At 42.4% G+C, this 21,659-nt stretch overlaps 1 protein-coding gene across 1 annotated transcript in view; it reads left to right on the top strand.

Moving 5' to 3' along the window:
- Nucleotides 1-21,659, top strand: part of LOC133003504 (calsyntenin-2-like) — a 314,181-nt gene that overhangs the window by 147,561 nt on the left and 144,961 nt on the right. The window contains exon 4 of the mRNA XM_061073253.1: nucleotides 4,402-4,524. Within this exon, the coding sequence (XP_060929236.1) occupies nucleotides 4,402-4,524 (123 nt within the window). The remainder of the gene's footprint in view (nucleotides 1-4,401; nucleotides 4,525-21,659) is intronic.

Below are 21,659 nucleotides of genomic sequence, written 5' to 3'. Positions count from 1 at the left end.
TTCATTCACAAACAGGGGTTATCTCATGCCATTTACTGAGGGCTGTTAGTAGCCAATGAAGGTGTTTGCCTTTAAAAATTGGGGTCGCTTGGAGTGAAGTGCAGGCCTTTGCTCTGTCCGTCTGGCGTGTGTGTGCATGTGTTTGCTGACTTTAAGCACACATCCTATTAGCGGCTGTGCTGGGCCTGGAGGCTGAGTCGTAGATGAGCACTGCACGGTTCAATCAAAATGTCAAAAAGGACAAATCTTCTCATTGGTTGTGTGTTGCTACCACAGAGACGTAAAGACTTTTGGCACAGAGAGCAACTCTGAGAAGTTCTTCTCTCTGACTCCAGCTGCCAAGTGAAATGATGCAGACTCATTTGAATGTGTGTATGTGTGTGTGATTCCATGTTTCCCTCATATCGACTATTACATTAGATGTGTTTAGTTGAAGTGGACATGCAGTTTCCCCTTGGAATCTCTGGAACTGATGGTCTGGCTCATATTCTTACCCCCGCCCTTCTCTTACCACATCTTGACCTATGATAGGCCACATTATTTGCAAGAAGAGAGGCACATATCCATCCACTTTGTGATAATGACTCTGCAGGAGCATGTCTTTAGCTGTAAGTACACAGGCCCCATGCCATTAACTCGCCGTCAGCAATGTATTTCCTACCTGTGATTGCATGAGCCACGGCTGTGGGTTGGGTGGGGGTTGGCGGTGACATGTAGGTGGCACTCCATCGAGAAAATGCAGCGATTACTGAAGGTGGATGCTCTTTTAATGTCCTCATCACTCCTGTCGAAAAAACCATTCCATCCCACACACATACACACAGAGAGGGAGACCGGCGATGGTTTGCGATGTCGTTAACACCGTAGCTTGCCTACCCTGGCTGACGGAAACATGCACTCGATCGTATTCACTCGTGGTATCATAAAGGTCACCGGACAATCAGAATAAATTGTGATGTTCGGTTGTCCGCCACATGTTATATGTTGTGTTTCTTATGACGCTAGAAAGATTCATTTTCTTTGCGCTGTAACAAGGCCCTGCAGCAGGATCATGTTGCTTCCGACAGTAGAAGGGTTTTGGTTCAAGCTGAGAGCAGAGCATTTAGATCAGCCTGACACTGTTAAGTAGTGATGGTGAGCAGCAATAAGGCGTCGAGGATTTAGAGGTCAAGAGGGCTCCTAAGCTGCAACAAGACTGAATATGTAGCGGAGGACAAGTACCTCCAATTCTCCAGTTTCCTCATTAGCTGTCAAGCATGAGGTCGGGTCGTGTTATACTCTGTATTACAAATTTATTCGGATTGTGTACATGTCAAAAGTAAGTGCACCAGATTAGCTTTTTTCCCTCTACTTCAAATTTTTCTGATTTTTTTTTCTTTATGATAGCACACTTCAAGTTTCCTGCTGACAGAGTTGGTGGTTTCCTAGCCAATTCTGAATTAAGCACCAGTGTGCTAATTTTTGCGTGTCAGCATCACAACATCCTCGACGAAACACGCCCAGAAGATCCATTTTCGACAGGTTTATCTCTCTTTGGCAGGGATGACGCACACACATCATGTTTTCCCCTTGAAATTCCTGTACAGCAGCATCAGCAAGCTATTCATTCTCAAAATGACATGGTTTGGCATTTAAAGTTGAGATCCGGCATCATTCTAACCCTCACTGTTGCAGCAAACTCATGCATATTTATCACGTCCTAATAGACTAATGGGCTCCTATCTCTCTCCCCCTGTAAATGATCTCCTCTGACTATATCAGGGCCGTTAGCCATGCTTTCTGGGCTGACACTCATGAATATGCATCTCTGGAGTGCAACGTGTTTCCCCCAGGTCTCATTCCCTTCTTGATGCAAACCAGAGTCCTCAAAAACATAATTACTAAACAATCAAGCTTGTTCCATTTTCTGTTCGACAATATATCTTTAGGCATTCCCATACATTTCCTGTAGGTTGCTGTTGTTATATGAACCTCACAGAGTAATCGTTTGTTTTCCTTTTTCTTGAAAACCATCGGACATGTTCTAAATGTGTTTCTTTCTGTTGAATTTTAAATGGATGTCTAGTTTTTATACCAGTTTTCTGTCAGTTTGATAACCATCACATTATCCCATAAACTAAAAATGGCAGTGACTCAACCTTCAAACTACATGTGTTGCATTTATCAATTAAATATCGTGTTGTTGACAGTTGGCATTTCCAAAAAAGGATGACAAACAACACTGACTTCAATGCAACTTTAGTTTTAGCTGACTATTTTACCTATAATTAGCTGCTAACTTGAGCTGTTTTGTCATGTCACATCTGATGGATGCAGCAGGAGATTGTCCAGGTCTGACGCGTTCACAAAAACAGGAAAAAGTCTGTAAAATTCAGGGGAGGGGAAGTGTCTGGGTATAGCATGAAGGAGACATGACATACGTATGAATTCCAATGTAGAAATCACACTGTTTATGTTCACGGCACATCAACACTGGCATCAGCGCTTCTCGTCAAATGCTCTCCAAGTGCATCTTCCTTTAATTCTGAAATATTTGAATTATTTTTTTTCCATTTAGATCTTGTATTTGTCATGTGTTAGCAATGCCAACAACATTTTCCTGCAGTATTCTCTCATGAGCTCACTCGGACATTGTACATTCATTTTATGAGGGGGGCTGGCAGGAGAGTAAGTCTTAAAGATACATTAACTAGAAGATATTGTGACAGTGAATTTATTTGAGCACTACAATATCAGACTCATTCAGTTGGTGCTATATTTGGAAGCATGTTTTTCCTCTGAACACAAGCATATCAATATACACAAATATCTATGAATGATCTTTTCATGTAACCCCTGGCAACTGCACGTGCTCCCCATCTGCAACATGTAAGGCTGATGTTAGTCACTTGTTACTCACTCTTAAGAAGTCATGTTGTACTTCCTAATCACATTTGAGTGAAAACAGTCTATCAGGTTGTAGGGAAATGATGAAAATCTAATTAAATGTAGCTGCACATTTTTTAGTTTTGTTGCTTTTCTCTGTTTGGAAAAAAAATCTCATCTTCAACACGGCCAAGAGCCTCTAACTGGCATTCAGTGAATAATTGAAGTAGTCTGCAACAACGGATGCTCGATTAGCACGTACAAAGAGTTCTCGTTTTTTTCCTTTCGTTGAATGGAGAGTAATTGTTGCTCACGTGCTTCATTCCCCTTTAAATGTGTATTGTGCTTTTTATGCCTTTGCGCACGCCATGAACACGATATTTCAAGAATGCCTTGAGGTATTAATATAAACGTGGACTCAAGAATGAACTGATAGATTTAGGTGGTCAAAGGTCAAAGGGCAAGGTGACCTCACAAAGGACATTTTTAAGCTTGTGAATGCAATATCTTCAGAACACCTCAAAGGAATTCACTCACATTCGGTCAAACATTCACTTGAACTGGGATTTCATTTTGGTAGCCAAAGGTCAAGGTCACTGTGGCCTCTTGAGGCATGTTTATGACTGAGATTTTGCTGCTTGGGGTCAAAGGTGAAGGTCACAATGGCCTCAGGAACGTGTTGTTTGGGCTCTTGAATGTGGTATCTCAGGACTGTTGTCACTTGGACTAAGGTTTTAGATAAAGTGATAACGTTTCAGCAGTCATAGGTCACAGTGACCTCATATATATCTGCTGAAACTGCACTGGTTGGCTGAGGCATACAATCGCAGTGCTGGAATTCCAGATTTCTTTAAGTAGTGGTTCTCAGGGGACCTTAAACAACAGCCTTACATTTTGTAATTGTCAATCAATCCACTTGAACTTGAACTTTAAAAAGCAGACTGAATTAAATTCGAAACATGTTTTCTATGATAAAAAAGAGCCCGAAAAAGGACTTCAGTTTTTTTTTACCTCCCCTTCTTCTTTTTCTCTGTGAAATGGGAAAGAAATGGCAAGTTGGTTCGGCATGGTTTTGCACACAGCCCAGGGGGCCGTTAATCAATAAGAGCTCTTAATCTGGCCCTCAGCTCATGAACTTTGTTTTGACTCGGCCTTGGATACAGTTTTCTGCTGGCAGCACAGTAGTGGTCATTGATCAAGCATGGCAATGTGCTTTGAGACCTGCAGGGAACGTTTGAAAACAGAAAAAAGAAAGAAAGAAAGAGGTTGCAGGGGAGATTAGCATGTTACCAGTGTGTTGAAGTAACCAAGGCTGGATGAGCTTTGCCAAGAACAGATTAAAATGTGCATGTAGTGTTGGTGCTGTACACTGTAGCTGTCTGAGTGTTCGCTTCAAAGTTAAATTGTTTACCGGTGCACGGCTTTTTAAGGTAAACTGCAATTGAAGATGTGTATCTGCAGCATGTCAAGACTGACACTTCTGTTGTAGCTGAAGTGTTTCACTGACATCTCACACTCTGCGTTCTGTCTCCACAGTGAATAAACACAAGCCGTGGATTGAGACCTCCTACCACGGAGTGATCACTGAAAACACTGACATCGTTCTGCTGGATCCTCCTCTGGTGGCCCTGGACAAAGATGCTCCCATCCCCTATGCAGGTATAGTACATCTGAAAACGAATGGTTGTGAACCAGAGCATGGCCGTAGCAGCAGAGGTAAAGGCAGAATAACTTAGACCAAGTGAAGGCAGTTCACAATTATGAAGGTGTTAATCCGCTCAGGTAAGCATAGCTGCAGGATGTACTTACACGAAGGATTTAAACCATTTATGTGATGTGGTGTGATTAGACGGTGAAGGAGCTTATACTGGCTTCATGTAACATAACAGCTGCATCACAGCTTTTTTTTTCAAAGTGTCGCTGCCCTGCGCTGCAACCATTTAATCCAATAATTCCCACCAAGCACACATGACATACAGGACTCATATTTCACATTTATTTGGAGTGGAAAGTGGCACAAATAAGGCCCATGGTGGCTGAGGACACTGCAGAGGAGTCAAACCGGATTAGATTCTTCCCACTTTGTGACCATTCCAGCTCATCTAAAGGGTGCCAGCTCTTGTGGGAGGACGTTAGCTGGAGGCTGTTGGCGAGCACAAGAAGCCAATCTCCCGCTAGGCTGCTAATGTGGCCAAGGCCCTAGCATGGGGCTGCAGCACAGGGCTGGAGCCCACTCACAGAGGCCCTCGAGCTGGGCTGGATCGATGGATGGATGGAGAGGAAGAGCGTTTGTGCTTGTGTGTGTGCAAGCGTGCATGTGTGTATGCTTGCTAACATATTTTTCATTGTTTGCTATAGTGTGTGTGAGAGTGTGTGTGTGTGTGTGCTGTGGCATGGCCTGAGGGGACTCACTATAATGGCCACCCTACAGGGAGAAACAGAGAAAATGATGAGACAGTAAGGAGGGTAGCTGGCTGACCAGCATATGTCCTCTGGCCCTCAATAGACTGACAGCCACACAACAAGAAAGTGCATACACATGCACACACACAGCAGCCAGAAAACATGCACTTTCTTGCTTCTACTGGTGAAGGTAGCTGCAAGAGATTTTTTCAAAACTGTTATAATAAACAACAACATTAACATCACCGCTCTGTCCTGCTGACTCAGTCGTCTTTTCCTGCTGTATCTATCAGGTTTCATTGCCATTCTCGTGTTTCCTCTAATCACCACTTTCCACACACTCTTTTGTGCATCATGTACACAATTTAGTGTCATGATAGCCAGAGTGATGCCCGTCACAGAAACAGGCACACTGACATCTGTCTGTCTAAGATTAAAAAAAACTGACAACTATGGTGTGTGTGTGTGTGTAAAGAAGAACTTCAGGTGTATGATGTGTAAATCTATATTTCCTACTTTTTATTCTGCTGTAAAAATTAACTCCTTCGAATGTCTGACTCTCCCCCATTGTACATTATAAAGGTTTTCATTAATAGTTAGTAATCATCATTCAATCTGCCCATTGGCTGTTGTCTGAAGGCCAATTAGCCTCTAGGGGCAAAGGCAAATATCTGTGTACATTGTTTACAGTCCGACTAGTTTATTTTATCACACAAAAGCCAGCAGATGCATTTTAGTCAAGGTTTTCTGCCTCTTTAGCTTCCACAACTGTGCACAACCAAAGCCTGTTCAAATGTGATTGGTCCAAATAGAAACCGATATCAGAAGGCATATACAGTATATTCAAAATAGAGATTCGTAATTGGTTAACGAGCATTGATTGTCAGTCAGAATGAAAATTCACATTGAACCAATCTGCCTCTTACCTCCCCCTTCCAAAACAGTGCTCCACAACCAGACAGGTACAGATCAGGCTAGCAACAGTTGTCCAGTAATTAGCTGAGGCGAATCCTGCCCTCCTCCAAACGACTGGGGCAAAGTGGCAGGGCCATGCTCAGGTCGCTGTTAAGCCTCATTTATTAGGCCAGCCAGGTTTTAATTACAAGTGATGTCTGACTCACTGTGGTCGAGCTGCTCAATGGGTGAAAGCACGAACAGTAAATACACAGATATTCATTTATTACCTCATAAAATAACCACCTGCTTCATCAGATAAAACTGTACACATTTTAGCAAGGGGATTTTTATGCACATGAAAGTCCGCAGAATATTTTAGAGCGGAATATTTGTTAAAATGCATGATTTGAAAACACACGATTTCCATCTGTGTTTACCTGAAAGCAGCTCACAATCCAGTTTAATGCAGCAGAAAAATACCAATAGGGCCACATCATTTCCGTGCTCGTCTTTTACATCACTCCAAGCTTGTTGAGTAATGGCCTCGGACTGCTGCGCAGGGTGCAACCGTCACCACACTCACTGGTCTGGAACAACAGGAGATGTGGCACAGCTGAGCCTGACAGCTGGCTAAGACATCAGCCACCACTGTGTCGTTACAACAGCTCAGGACTTCAAAATCACACAGACAGCTTGTCAGAAAGAGTGAAAAGCACAGGTTTAGATATACTTATTGTTTTATGCATGAATGCATGACTCTGTCTGACAAACCGCAGTTGTCTTCCTCCAAGAAACAAAAACAAAAATGAAAAAAAGGTAGGTGATATAAACAGCCAAAGGCTAGAAAATAACATTATTGTGCACATCTTTAGATTCTTGGTACACCTACTATTTCTATTTGTGAGTTGCACGTGTTTGAAGATATCTTGTCAGAAGCATATGTCGAGTCTTTGACGACATATGATTGTATTAGTTCACAGGTGCCTGCATGAAGTAAGTCATCAACACTGAGTTTTTCCATTTCATGTACCGGTCCCTCCAAAACAACTGGTAAGGCCAAGCCGATCTGTAGCTAAGGACATTAGCACGGAATGTCTTCTAGCCTCTGGTTTCTCCTGTGAAGACTGAATTTGTTGTTCAAAAGGATTAAACAACATGAAGACCAGACAGCTTTAAATGGGAGGAAAACAAGTCATTTGGTAGCTGAGAAAAGAGAGAAAAATTGATCAGAGGCATTTCACAAACACTGGGCAACGCCAATACAACAATTTGAAATCTCCTGAAAAGGAAAGAAACGACTGTTGTAATGAGCAACAGACATTGAACAGGTCAAACAAGGACGACAAAGGCAGCTGCTGATAAGTTGATCATTGTGAGAGCTGTGAAGAAAAACAGCAGCACTGACCGTCCTCAGGGCAAGGGCGAAGGAATCCGAATCCACCACAAGATGCAGACCACTTATCCGCTGAAAAGAGATCTTATATGAACTCATGAGACCACGGGTTGTCTGTACCAACGTGAAAGAAAAGACCAAAAAGAAACACATGTATCTCTTAGCCCTGTGTTGAGTTCACTTCCGGGGCATTACCCTGCACACTCTAAGGCTGCTCTGGAGAAGGGCCAGTCAGCCTTAGGCTAAAGTTGGGGTTATCTCACTTTGGAATGTGCCAGGGCTGTACCAGTATGAAGGCCTTGGGCTAAGGGAGCTGTTAGCCCCAGGCCAAGTGCATTGTGAATAGCCTAGGCATAAATACCAGGAAATAAAAGCTGAAAATCTCAATTCGATTCTCATATTAATCTTTTGATCCTAGACCCAAATGTCTCTACTGTACAACACTGCAGTAATTGCCCTAAGTGTTCCAATGGCTTTGCTGGACAAATCCCAGAGTGATGGCAGGTAGTGGCCTTAAGTATATAGCAACAAATCTGTCATTATACAGAGTGTGGATACTGGACTAATGGACAAAAGCAGAGCCCTAGATTAGGTTTAATGGTGCTGTTTCTGAACGCTCAAATGCCAGTGTTCGGTATGAGACGTCCATCAACCGGCACAATTACCTCAACGCTAAGCAGGAAGTGCTTGTTGAATGTTCCAACAGTCTGACAGTCACTGACCTGGTGTGGTGAGCAGAGAAGCTAAAGGGGGGTTTTAACTTGCTTCCCAAGCCTTCTGTATTTATTCTTTACACAACCATTTCCATCACTTTTGGTTTGCACAAACAAGTGTAACACCATGAATGCCTACCGCCTCAACAGACTGTCCAAAAGACTGTGCTATTATCTTCACATTTAGGCAATTTGTCCTTCTATTTATGATAGCAGGCTTTTCATCCCGTGTGTAAACATCAGGACAAGTTTAAGAATGCTGAGGGCAGAATGATTGTCGCCTTACCGCAAAATTATTTCAGGTTCAAATCCCAGCTCCGTGACTGTGTGGGTTTTCTCTGGATATTCCCACAGTTCAAAGACGTGCAGATCGTGGGTTAGGTTTAGTGGAGACTCTAAATTGGTGTGAATGAAAGTGTGCATGGTTTGGAGGCAGTTCTCTTTCTTTCTTTTGTAATAATGTGAGTCACTCCTAATGTACAACAGGTGTCACCCAAATGTCTGATCTGTGAACTAAGAACAAAGAAATGCTAAGAACATTCTGTTATTGACTTTGCTCTAAGTGGCCCTGTGAGTTCTTAATTGCACAGTGTGGATAACATGTAGGTTATCAAGCTGAGGTGGCTTTTATAGAAGACTAATACCACTGTACTGAATTGGCTTCTAAAGTGATGGGGGAGCAAGGTTAATGGGCAAATGCTTTGCTGACTACCGCTATGTGACACAGGTTAGTTGGTTGTCAGTCACTTCCTTTTTTTGATGCCGGCAAAACACAGACACAGAAACCCACACATTTGTTCCTGTCATTACATACAATTCCTGTGTATATCTGTCACTTTCACTGCACCCCAAAGCCCTGCGGCTTTTGTTTGAACGCCACGCTAAAGTCTCACCAGTGACCCGCGTTCCCATTTTCTGCTCAATCTTCAGCACGGGTAGGTAAGACAGGTTCCCTAAACCTCTGTCTGGCACACCCACTCACATACACACACATTCCCTCTGCATAAATCATGTCAAACCCGCTCTGTTGCCTCGGATGTGTCGTATGTGGTTTGCCTTTTCTCCAACTCTGAATAAGGGAGCACTTACTTTTCATTTTGTGTGTGTGTTCTCTGACTGGCTGCAGGAATCTGCCTGCTCCTGCTCTTGTCTGGTGTCTGAGCAAACAAGGCTTCTGAATTCTAATTTGACTGCATCACAAAACTGCACCTCTCAAAGCATTACTAAAAATCTATTATCTCTGACCTTGGCTTTCTTCTGCGAATCCAACAGCTTTCCAATTGCTCCAAACAGCAGGCAATATCATATAGTCATTCACTGCTATAACACAAGGTAAATAGACATGAGTAAACATAGAGCCTGGCTAATCTGCTCTAATTAATTAGCCACTCGCTGCCTGTCTGATTGGGTAACAGATCTCAAGCTAATTATGAAAAGTATCTCATTAGCACAGTAGCAGTGAGCTCAATACAGTAGTATGTGGGAAGGAATGAACACTGCAATGTGTTTACTAGGAGTAGAGATTAGAAAAGGCTCCCTTAAAAGGTGAAATAATATTTGTGTCACTCTGAGCTGGAATTAATGTGTTAAAGAGAGAGAAATTGCATCATGAGTAGAGAGGATAAAGGTTGAGGATCCAGTCAGTGTCTCTCTTGATTCATTGTCTTACTAAAAAAGTCAATTTTAACAAATGCATGTGTTGACAAGTTAAATCAAACAGTCTATGTTAAGATGATAAAGGGAATTTTAGGACACAGCTCTGTGAATCAGTACCTGTTGAAGTTAAGCCATCACAGTGTTTAAACTCAGCGTCCAGTGTTAAATTCTCTCGCACTCTCCATCGTGATCGATGAATGTTAAGCGAAAAACAGACTTATCCTTTGTCAGACTGTATAAATGGAAACTACAAGTCACTTTCACAGAGGCCTGTCATAACTGAAAAGTACAGATATGAAATTAAAGAAGGAGCTTTCTGATAGAAGACCCTTTAATGCCTTTTAAAGCTCGTGAAATGATTTTTAAAAGAAAAACTGGAGGGGCCAGGGGGCTGCTTTTAATAAGGCAACAGTTTTTTCAACAGGTACCGCCGTCTCAATCCCCTCTAAATCCCCAACTTCAAAGCTGTTGCTCTAAACCATGATTAAAAAGTAACAGATTCAAATAATTTAGCAGAAAAAATAAATTAAAAAAACTCTTTCCACCACTGTCAGATTCCTCTAATCCGTGGGTGTTATCTGTTCAGGCTTTCTTCCCACCGCAATCCAGCTCCTGCTTCCCTTATTAGTCATTTTGCTTGTATTCTGACCGAGAACAAGGACTCACTTCCTCCCCTCTTTCCAGTGGACGTGCATTCTTTTTTCATCTCGGCCCAAATCATTTCCACCTGCCAGATTTCATCGCTTTCAGGGTTGAGAGTGACGTCCTCTCTCCTCCCAAAGACTCAACCAGCCCACAGCCGATGCATCGTTTATCTCACAGTCGACAGCTAGTTCTCTTTGGAATATTTCAACTAAATGACGCCTATTTTTATACATTGTTTGAGGGGCCAATTGTAAACAAATCATAGATTCAATTTAACTGCGAATACAAAAATCGTGTGGTGTCAAACTCAAGCACAATTTTAATCAGTGAGGATGTTAATCCACATGAATTTATTTCCGATTTTCAGCTGAAGAGCACAGGCGGCGTAATGACTGCTGCTTCTGGCATTCTGAGTGCTTTAGTCTTTGGCTTCAAGACAATGGAGCCATCACTTTGCTATTGTTCACATACTCATTTATTAATGAAGTACTGAAATACAATCTGCATCCTCACTGAACCACACAGATGAGGGAAATAGTCGTTGTAATGAGATTTTTTTTTTTTCAGGCTTTTTAGCTTTTTGTCTTTTGATGAGTTACAGAACTGGCAGAGGGGCGCAAGTGGAGTCAGCGCCATGTCTTCCTCCTTTGTTCTTTCAAAAGGAAGCAAAAAAGGAACACATGTTAGGTTCTCCTGAATGTCATTAAGAAGAATTTCCAGTCAACTGCCGACTCATCCCAGGGAGAAGCAGAGATGCTTGACTGTTGTAGCTGTTTTCTTACTGAGGCATTCGTTACCGCTGAAGTGTTTCATCATACGTGCATTAACTTATGTGGATTTCTTCTTGTTCTTTTTCCTTTTCTTCATTGTACTGTTTATTGGCGAGTGGCAACTCTCATCCAGGTGCATTACCGTCATCTACTGGCTCTACTTCTTCTTGGTCCTTCTTAACGAGTCCCCCTAAAGTGATCTTACACACTTTCAAATACTTCAAAGTCTCTTTCTTAGAGTTGTTAGACTCGACCATTAGTACCAGACAATATCAAATTGCAAATTCTAAGCATTTAAATCAGAAGTATAATTATATGTTGTACATCTAGTAATATATGTCTGATGTAAATGGTAAATGGATTTGTATTTATATAGCGCTTTTCTAGTCTGATGATGACCACTCAAAGCGCTTTACAGTACAGTTTCACATTCACCCATACATTCATACAGTGCATCTACTTGCAGCACTTTGTTATTCTATGGGGGGCCAATCAGGGTTCAGCATCTTGCCCAAGGACACTTCGGCATGCAGTTGGTTCAGACTGGGGATCGAACCGCCGACCTTCAGGTTGGAGGACGACCACTCTACCCCTCAGCCACAGCCACAGGTAGAGGGGTAGAGTCGCGAACACAATGCTCCTCCTCGGCTTGAATCCATTATTTTTCACCATGTCTGAGATGGAACGGGTCACCTTAATTGATCACATTGGAAACTTTTAAGTCTTTTCTGTGGCTACCGAGCTAAAAGTTAAGTTACATAATGCCATAGACGGCAGAAAAAGCTGCTGCTGAGCTCTGAAACTTTATTATGATACCAATGACTTAGCTATCATTGGGATATGTTTAAATGTGTCCCAATTCTGTAATAGGCTGATGACCTGTCTTGGGTGCAGCTGTGGCTCAGGAGGTAGTTCACTAACCAGAAGGTGGGTGGTTTGATCCCAGAGTCAGACACTGGATCCCAAGTGCCTTGTACTGCAAAGCACTTTGATTGGTGATGATTTATCACTCTGTCTTGAAATATAAAAAACAACCTATCCTTGGACCATCAAAAGTGCAGGGTAATGTTTCTCTAACAATTAACATGTTTGATGCCGGTTACCTGTGGCTCAAGCCAAACAAGGTATCTCTGCATCTGTGGAATCCATGGGACCATTTTGGTTTTTAATGTTGCTTGCCACAGCAGTTTTGGTGTGAAACTACCCAACACATGCTTGCATCACCTCACCTATCTGCATCTCTTTGAGTAACAAATAAAAGAAGCACATGTGTAGAAGATTGTGCAGAGTACGGTGAGACGCACGTGTGTGTGTGTTTGTTGATGATTAGTATTCAAGCATCAAGGCATCCAATTAAACTGCCAGCAAACTGTCATGAGTGATTTTCCTGGGAGGCAAACATAAATCTGCTGTGAGTCGTCACACTCTGACGGAGAAGGATGTTGTGTCAAAGTCTTCCCACCGAAGTTCAACTCTTGAAAAAGTACTCAACGAGACCCATCGTTTATTAGCAGTTTGTCAATATCACATCAATCACCTGACACTACATCACTGCTGCACTTTACAGAGTTCAAACCCGCTTTTGATGTATAACTTTAATTTCGAGGTTCGTCCTATGCAACCTTGAATTCTTGTGTTTTTTATTGTGGTATCTCTGATCTGGCAACTAGGCCTATCTCCAAATCATCCTGTCTGACCTCCATTTTTCTTTAAAATTTAACAGCTTCCTGTTGTCCCCTTAAGGCCGGCGCATGCTTCTGCGTTTTCACGGGAACGGAGACGCAAGAGCCCTTCCGGGCCCCTCACGGCCCTTCCTACGTCCTTACGTGCGTCGGCCAATTTTTCTAACTAGACGGCGAAGCCCCGCAAGCGTCACCCGGCCGCGAGGGCTGTGATTGGTCTGCTAACTACATAATTTCCGGAGTCGCATTTCCGGTTCATGCCCGGAAACCACGGAAGATTTAGAAGAACGAATATGGACCAGATAGAAGAGCACTTGGCAGAAGAGATCCGACACTATGTGCACTAGTATAACCCGTCACCAACCGGCGGATTTTTCCGCCAGAAAAAGGCTCTGCGGAGCCTCCGTGGTGATGTAAATAAATCGCTCTTCTTCGTGCAACACACGAAGAAGAGCCGACTTCGACAAAAAACATTACTGCGCCTAGTGTTCTGGCGGGGAATTGCATGGCAACACGCGCAACGGTTGGAGAACCATGAATGACAACGAGTCCTGCGTTACAGCTGCGTGCCTGCGGGCCCCTGACGACGCAGAAGCATGCGCCAGCCTTTAGCCACATGAGATAGTGCGTCAGACAGAAAACAGAACGTTTTATTATATGACTTGGTGGAGAAGGACACAAAGGCATAATCATCATACCCAATGTCGGATGTGTCGACCTGTAATTGACATCAATCGGTTATTAAACAGGGGTGTTGTCAATTTGGCCCATGTTTTTCCTGAGTTTCCTGAGAAAAGTACATTAAAAAATGTAGTTTTTTCAGATTTTAATCAGATATACAGTGGAGGCTTACTTCTATAGCTTTCAGCCAGGAGGAGATCTTGGATCATAGAATCTTTCAGCCATTATCACTATACATCCTTACCTGAGGAAGGCCCTGCCGGGATGGATCGAGTCCCCTTGTGTCACATTGCCATTCAGGTTTTGGAGAATAGCTGGTTTATAGGATTTTTGAATTTTAGATTTGTAGTTTTCTAGAAATTATACTCACTGGAATTTATGATCGCAGCCCAGACCTCTTGATATCTTCAAGACACAGATGCAGTATCTTCTTCTTCCTCTTGTCTTCTTCTTCTCCATGTGGCTTATTGGCGGGTGGCAAACGACGTCAAGGTGCATTACCGCCATCTACTGTGTTGGTGCACCATTCCTGCATGGACAGAGCAAGCCCCTATCCTGACTCCCTGTTCCAAAAATCTATTTAATATATGGTCATCGGGTAGGGGACGTGTCTTCTTCTCTTCTTCTCCATCTTGAAGCAGTGGTCAAAGGTCTGAAGGTCCTCACCAAACAAGGTGAAAGCCTCTACACACATGAACAACTTCAGTTGAATTGCTGTAGATACAAATACACATATAGGCTGTAGACCTTTGTCAAGAGACAGGGAAAATTCAAAGCTTTTACCACAGCAGCACATAGTCTCCCTCCACCCCTTCATTTACCTTGGTAGTTATTTATTAATCCCTCACTCTTTCATTCCCTTTAGACTTTTATTAAATGGGTACAATCTTCATATAAGGGCAAGAAATTGTCTGTCACACTGAATAAATAAGCAGTGAACTGCCGTTATCAAACATCACCCGGCAGAGCATGGATAAATAAAAGAAAATCTCCTTTTGATGGAAACATAACAGACAGTCAGAGCTTTAAATTTAATACTAATCCCGCGCCCACATCCATGTAGTTAATTCCTGGATTGCCTTGGACCTGTAGCTGTGTTCCACAGCACAGAGGTTATTAAAACATCATTCCTCCAAATGTCTCGCAGCTTTAATCACCTGACAGTGAGATCACCACAGAAATCATCTGTTCCCTTTTCCTCTATTATATATTGAATTGATAGTACTAATTTTTCAAAGTGAGATGAGGTATTGGGGATTTAGGCATCCACGTCTGCAGGGAATTTGCAGGTATGCTGGCAATCAGAGGCCCGCTTTAGCCTCATCAGGCTCGGCTTCATTCCTCCGCTCTGGTGTTTTATCTATTTTTCTCATGTCATTATGGCTAATACAATTTCCACATGTTCACTCAATTAACTGCGAGAAGACTAGATGGGTGGGTGAGTAGAGGCGTGGGTGGGCGCATCAGGAGAAAAATAATTGCTTAAGAAAGTAAATACTAAATTATGACTAATTGCAAAACATCAAGAAAGCTCCTTTAATAGAACATGATTTAACAATCCTAATTGAGACTGTGTTTTTGTGTCAAAATATGACTTTACATAGCTTGTGGAGGTGGAAGTTATAAATAAGGCAGGTTTTTCCTTCCTGCATTACGATGACATACACGCACGACTTCACGCTGAGCACTCTTGCTCAGTAATTGATGGAGGTCCTCGAGCAAACGTCGGGAAAAAAATGGATGTTTTAAATAAACAACGATTAGACAAAAACATGACCACAAAATATTCAAGATAATTAATAGCCTTCGATCATCCAAGATGACAAATAATATCCATGAGGCAGAGACATCAAGGTCACTTACTGCAAGGAGAATACCTTGAATGCAGTACGTTTATATTACATGAGCTGGTTTCGCATTTGGTCCCTCTCCTCGTGGTAGGCAGTGTGTTGCTGTGGTGGCTTCAGACACTTATCCGTGTTTGCTCCCAGTCGTCACTAACAATGAAAGTACTTGTTTGCTTTGCAGAGAAAACGTGGCTGAGTTTTGAGTGCAGAACAACCTATAATTATATGATTGGGAACAGCAAGACCCTACAGGTTTTAAAAGGTACAAACAAGACGAGAGCATGAGTATTGAAGGGTCTGACAGAGATGGGGGTAATTGGGTATAGAGAGAGAAAAGAGGAATGAGGCAGAGACTGAAAATGACAAGAGCTCTTCCATCTGGTATATATAGTCTTGTAAATGGTATGTTGCAGGAGCCTACGGTGAGACGCTTGCAGAATTACTGAAAATTAAGTGTACAAGATTGGCCACCAAAATCCAATCTGTTTCCAGCCTCAGTCATTTTGTAAAGTTGACGACGCCTCGGAACTTGTGACAGTCCAATTAAGGATATTTGCATATCGGGAGGCTTAAATTATTGTCATCCGCTGGAGCATAAAATGGAGGTGCAAGTCATGAGGAGATAGTGTTGATCTGTACTCGTATAGACTGTGGAGAAGTATGTGTGGTGAGTGAGGGGGAAAAAGGAGAAGAGCTGATTTTACAGCTTACATAGTGTAAATATTCCCTATTCTCATTCCGCCCGCTCATCTGTCTTCCTTCTATTGTCAACTGCTATTTTACTCTCCTAATACTTTCATCCCCTGTTTCATTTAATGTCTCTTTCTTTTCTCTGGAAGCTTCCTGTCTTTTCTTACTCTTTAATCCCTCCAACTCAACCTCGTGCTTTCTCTAGACACACTTGTGCTTTTTTTTTCTCCATTTAGCAGATATGAACATTTTATCGGCATGGGTGTGGATAGTAGTTATAAAATGCTCCATTACCAAGAGTAAAGGTAGATCTTTTTCAGCCTCACACAGTGAACTCATACCATTGTGCTCCATGGAACCAGCCTTTTATCTTTCTCGCTCTTCCCCTTATCTTTGCCCCGGGCATGTGTGTGGTGTTGGCCTTGCGTCATGGAGGCACAGCCCACAGGAGGTAGAGCACATGTAAGGGTGTCTGTCAGGTGAGAGACAGAGGCAAGCTTTTACATGGTATGACTGCAGGCTGTACATACAGGTCACATTCCATTGTTTCTTCTCTGTCTGTTTCTCCTCGGGTTTACATCTGCCCCATTCTGCCCCGACTTCTATCTTTTGTACTTATTGTGTCAGGGGGGCTGAAATTATATACATATTACTCTCACTGTGTCAATTGTTGCATTGTGGCTGTTTTAATTGCCTTAAAAGAGAAAAGGAATATCACTGTGCCATTTTGTAGTGATGACCCAGGAGTCCCACAGGTTGTGCTGGCTGTTACTGTTTTAAAAATACCAAAATGCCTCTGACCCAGGAACTCACACAATAAATGGCTTAGTAAACACTTTTAAATCACACATTAGACGTTAAGTTTTTGACAGTATATTTTTGTGCAATTTTTTTTGGAATTATCCGTTTTAATGAAAGAGATCCTCACGTGCAGCTGTTCTCCTGACACTCTTTTGTTGGGACATGGTAGCTGCCCCCTGGGCTTAGTGCTGCCCAGGATGATTGTGGATTCAAAGAAGTACAAACAATCCAGTGTTTTTTTTCTCCCTATAGCAGCTGGTGGTGCTTGAAGGAAGGATTTTGTTGATGTATGATTCACTCCTGATGGTGATTCATCACTAATTCACTTTAATAAAGACACCAGCTTGCGTGCTATTACCATAGAGACCTGGCGGCACAAAATTTTAAACTCAAAGATCACAAAAAACTTTCTTGATACCACGTGTCGTAAATGGTAACTGGACTATTGCGTTTTTCCAGTCGTATTGACCACTCACACCACTTTACAGTACAAGTCACATTCACCGATTCACACTAACATTCATACAGTGCTTCTATTCACATCGCTTTTTCTATCCCACTCTGCGGGCACAGCCGTCAGAGGCAATTTTCGGGTTCAGTATCTTGCCCAAGGTCACTTTGGCCTGCGGAGCTGGGGATCAATCCACCGACCTTCTGGTTAGTGGTCGACACGCTCTGTCTCACAGCCGTACAATACAACAGTACAACATTTTCCACTCATTCTGTGCACCAAATCTGCATTTTTAATTACTATTTTATTGCAATCAACATACCGATCAAATGCTGCTACTGTAAACCTCACCTGCTCCTTTGTCCTGTGCTAACTTGACCAGAGAAGACCTGTGTGGAGCTTCAACTGACAAATATCTGAAGCACTCACTATTGAAAAGGCATGCATATTCCTTTGGATTTGTAGAACAATGCCTCTCTATCTTTCTGTGTCTTCTTTGTCAGCTATGAAGTATATTACAGTTCTAACAGAAATAGTAACAGTAAATAATGTTCCTCCTCTCTCTCTCCCTCTCTCTGTCTCTGAAAGACACACAGCAGGCATCAGCAGCTACTTTTCATCTGTTTACTTATTCTCGTTTTACATATTTTGTATTAATATGCATAATATAGAATAAGACTGAAAACAAGTGCTTTATAAATATTGCATCTGTTGTTTTGGACATGTTAATAAAAAAAGACTTATTCTGAAAGCCACAGAGAGAGAAAGAGAGACAGTTAAAAGCTGGAGGTTTGCGGGTCCGGTCTGGTTTAATAATACATATTTTTGGATGGCTGGATGGTGCAGGTTGGCTCTTAGAGACGGACAGTGGCTACAGGTGAAAAAAGAAAAACACTACCATATTGTATAATGATGATGGAATGTTCTTCAATATAAATCTGTAACGAGAGAAAAATACTTAACCATGTTTTTCATTGGGGCGTAAACATGCTTTTACTGTTGGAACAGTTCAGTACATAGCTTTTGTGGCAGTAGACCAGATGCAGTAGCCAATCGTAGTCTCCTCCAAACTATAAGTTATTGATGTCCACAGAGACTCACAGGTTGCTGGAAGTTTACTGCATCAAAGGTGAAGCAGAGTGCACGACCGCACAGCACTCGCCTTCAGGGGCACTGATGTTATCAATTTTCTGCTTCATCACATGCCCATTATTTTATCAGCGGTACACAAAGGTGGCCTTTCATCCACTGACATATTGTTTTCCTGTATTCTAGAGTGTTTTATCTTCAAACTCTTGAATCGTTAAAGTTTATACAGTTACACACCATGCCATTGACATTTTTTGAGCGTCATAAATGTGCACTTAATCCTTCATGGACGCCAGATTTGCAGTTCAGGTACCCTGAATGAACTCAAACCACAGGCCTTGCTGGGTTTTTGGGTTTTAGTGGCCTAACTCCAAACTTATGTTCGCCCAAAACCACTATTTAGAAAACTTTTCCCCTTTCTGTCATGAACTTAAAGCAGAGACACAATGCTTGTCTCTATTTTTGCAGAAATGTGTGTGTTTGTCTGGCAGTAGCACGGAATAAACGATACAGCTGTAACATATTATGGATCCATTCTTTGGTCACGTAACACCTTACATTGGGTGGTATTGGGATCTATCTTACAAATGATGCTCATCAAAAAGGCTTCCAAAACATTGGTAAAGATCTGGTTTATTGAGTCAGTACCTTCAAAATCAGAGCACAAGAGCCTCCAGCCAGAGAAAAATAGACAAACATTTTCTCCATTCTACTGTCAGTCGGTATACAGCGTGGTCAGTAGATTATGAAATACATTTCACTGAAGAAAAGTGTATTTATCAAAATTGTCTCCTGTACAGTAACCTATCTATGTGTCCAGCAGCCAAGAGGGTGGCCAGTCGAACCACTTGACATGATTAACTCAGTTGTCACTTTAAATCTACACCCTCCACTAATCATATCACATTTAGGTCAGGTCCTCAGTAGTGGCGAGCCTGGCCAGCTTTGGCTCAAAGGGGCACTGAGATGATGTAGAGCTGACTGAGATTGTGCCAGAATAACATACGTTAACATATGAAGGAGAAACACTGCAATATACAGCGAGTGTTTCTCACCAATGCCATGTCCCAATGTCTGCATGCAAATTTCTCAATACTTAAATTCAGAGCAGTGGCCACACTGAATGAGCATATTACAGGATGCTGTCAGTTTGTGTCATTGCATTTGCTCTGGGAATGAATTCTGATTGTATCCATCCCAATTGCAGACATGAGCTAGTTGTAAGAGGGTGTTAGTGGGGTTTGACTTGTAGAAAAGGGGCTAAAATCTTCCTCCAACATGGAGTGTTTGATACCATGAATGAATCTTGAATGAATATTTGCCTCTTAAGACCTTCCCTCAAGGAAGGTGAAGAGGAACTGCCAGCATGATTACACTTTAAGAATAAATTACTATAAGGCTTTTGGAACAACTTAAATGAATCCTGTCTGTGATCTGGCACCTGTTTTTGGGCTTCATTATGCTTCAGGGTACTCTCAGATCATCTTACAGCAGTCGTACATCACATTTTACAAAATCATATGGATGGGATGGTTGTTGCTTGGCACATAGAATTATTCATCTTCTGATCACAGGTGTGAATCTCGCCTCCTTTAGCCCAAATGCCGAGCTGTTGTTGAGTGTGACACCAAACCCAGAAAAGCTCCCAGTTGTCAGACCTTGCATGGTAGCACGCTGACACTTTTTGACATTGGGATAGAGAAGGCTGCTTCCAACAATTTCAGTAGCTGTCCAAAGCTGACAATCCAACCAGCATGCCCATTTCACGCATCGATTGATGTGCAGACTTTAGGAAGTATGTCGGATTTGAACTTCTCTTATTTTTTCTCCAACAAAAAACTACCTTTGGATTCATCACTACAAATCTCTTAAAGGCGAGACTGTCCAAAAGTCGGCATGCTGTTCCCCATGAATACTATTCATTGCCTCAGGCTTTTAAAATGGCATTTTGGAAAAGGTATAAAAAGTTGTAAAGAACACTTGAGAAACCCTTTTGATACGTTGAGAGAACAGCCGAGAATCACAGTCAGAGCTTGCTCTCTTTTGTCTGAAGCCTGACACATGCTCTGTGACATTGTGTGCAGACTTAATGCATCTGCCAACACACTTTGACTTAGAGCTTATTACTTTTGACAAATTAAAATGCCTGGGAAATATTACTCCAGCTTCAAAAAGAACAAATACAAATTAGAAAACTTTTCTCGTTGACCCTGTCTTGCAAGATATCCCTCTGCGCGCATTTAATGATTTAAAAAAAATAAGACTGCAGACACACACAATGTGAGATTGAGATTTCGGACGTGTCCACATTAAGGCCAATTTATGCCTCCCCGTTTTTTCTATTACGGACAGATAAGACCGCCCTATCCGTCGTGAAACGCCCTCTCCGAGTGCTTCGGACAGCTTTTCGTACACGTCTGATTTTTCTAACTATCCGTCTTCATGTTGGAGACCCGACGGACCGCTCTTGGCTGTGATTGGTCTGCGAACGACATCATTTCCGTATGACGTCATTTCCGTATTTCCGGACCTCAAACTTCCTGTTTACTTGTAGCAACAAACACGAACACAACTATGATTCCACGATTAATGTGACGTGTGTGTTAAGCCAGTGGAGTTGTCCGGCTGACGGTGGCTCGTTAGAGCACTGAGGGCATGTGTGCACGGTCACATTCAAAACGGCGCTAGCAGGCTAGGCTAGCCACCATGCTAACTGCGGTGGAACAGTGCAAGAACCCGCCGTCACGACTTTAATTCCACTTCTATCATGACACTGTTTCTATAATACCGTCAGGTTAGAAGCAAACACTGGATAGTAGTTGTTAGTGCCGGGAGTCCCTGCTGACTGTGTGTGGAAGCTGGGGGGGAGCTAGCTCCGGGTAGCTTCTAGCTACATGTAGCCTCAAGCAGATTCAAGCTGTGGAATCAGCAACACAGTTCGGAAACAAGACCGGGGAACCGCTGCACTAAGAAACGATTACATCAGCATCTTGACACGCTGGGTGTCACTTTATTTAGTTCTGTTAGTTGCCATGGTTCAGTGTGTGGGAAGCAGGCTAACATGTAAACAGAGACA

This window comes from Limanda limanda, chromosome 6, assembly GCF_963576545.1.
Source record: "Limanda limanda chromosome 6, fLimLim1.1, whole genome shotgun sequence".
Lineage (NCBI taxonomy): Eukaryota > Metazoa > Chordata > Actinopteri > Pleuronectiformes > Pleuronectidae > Limanda > Limanda limanda.
Note: the sequence above shows the minus strand (reverse complement) of the source record. Positions and strands in the feature narration are given on the sequence as shown.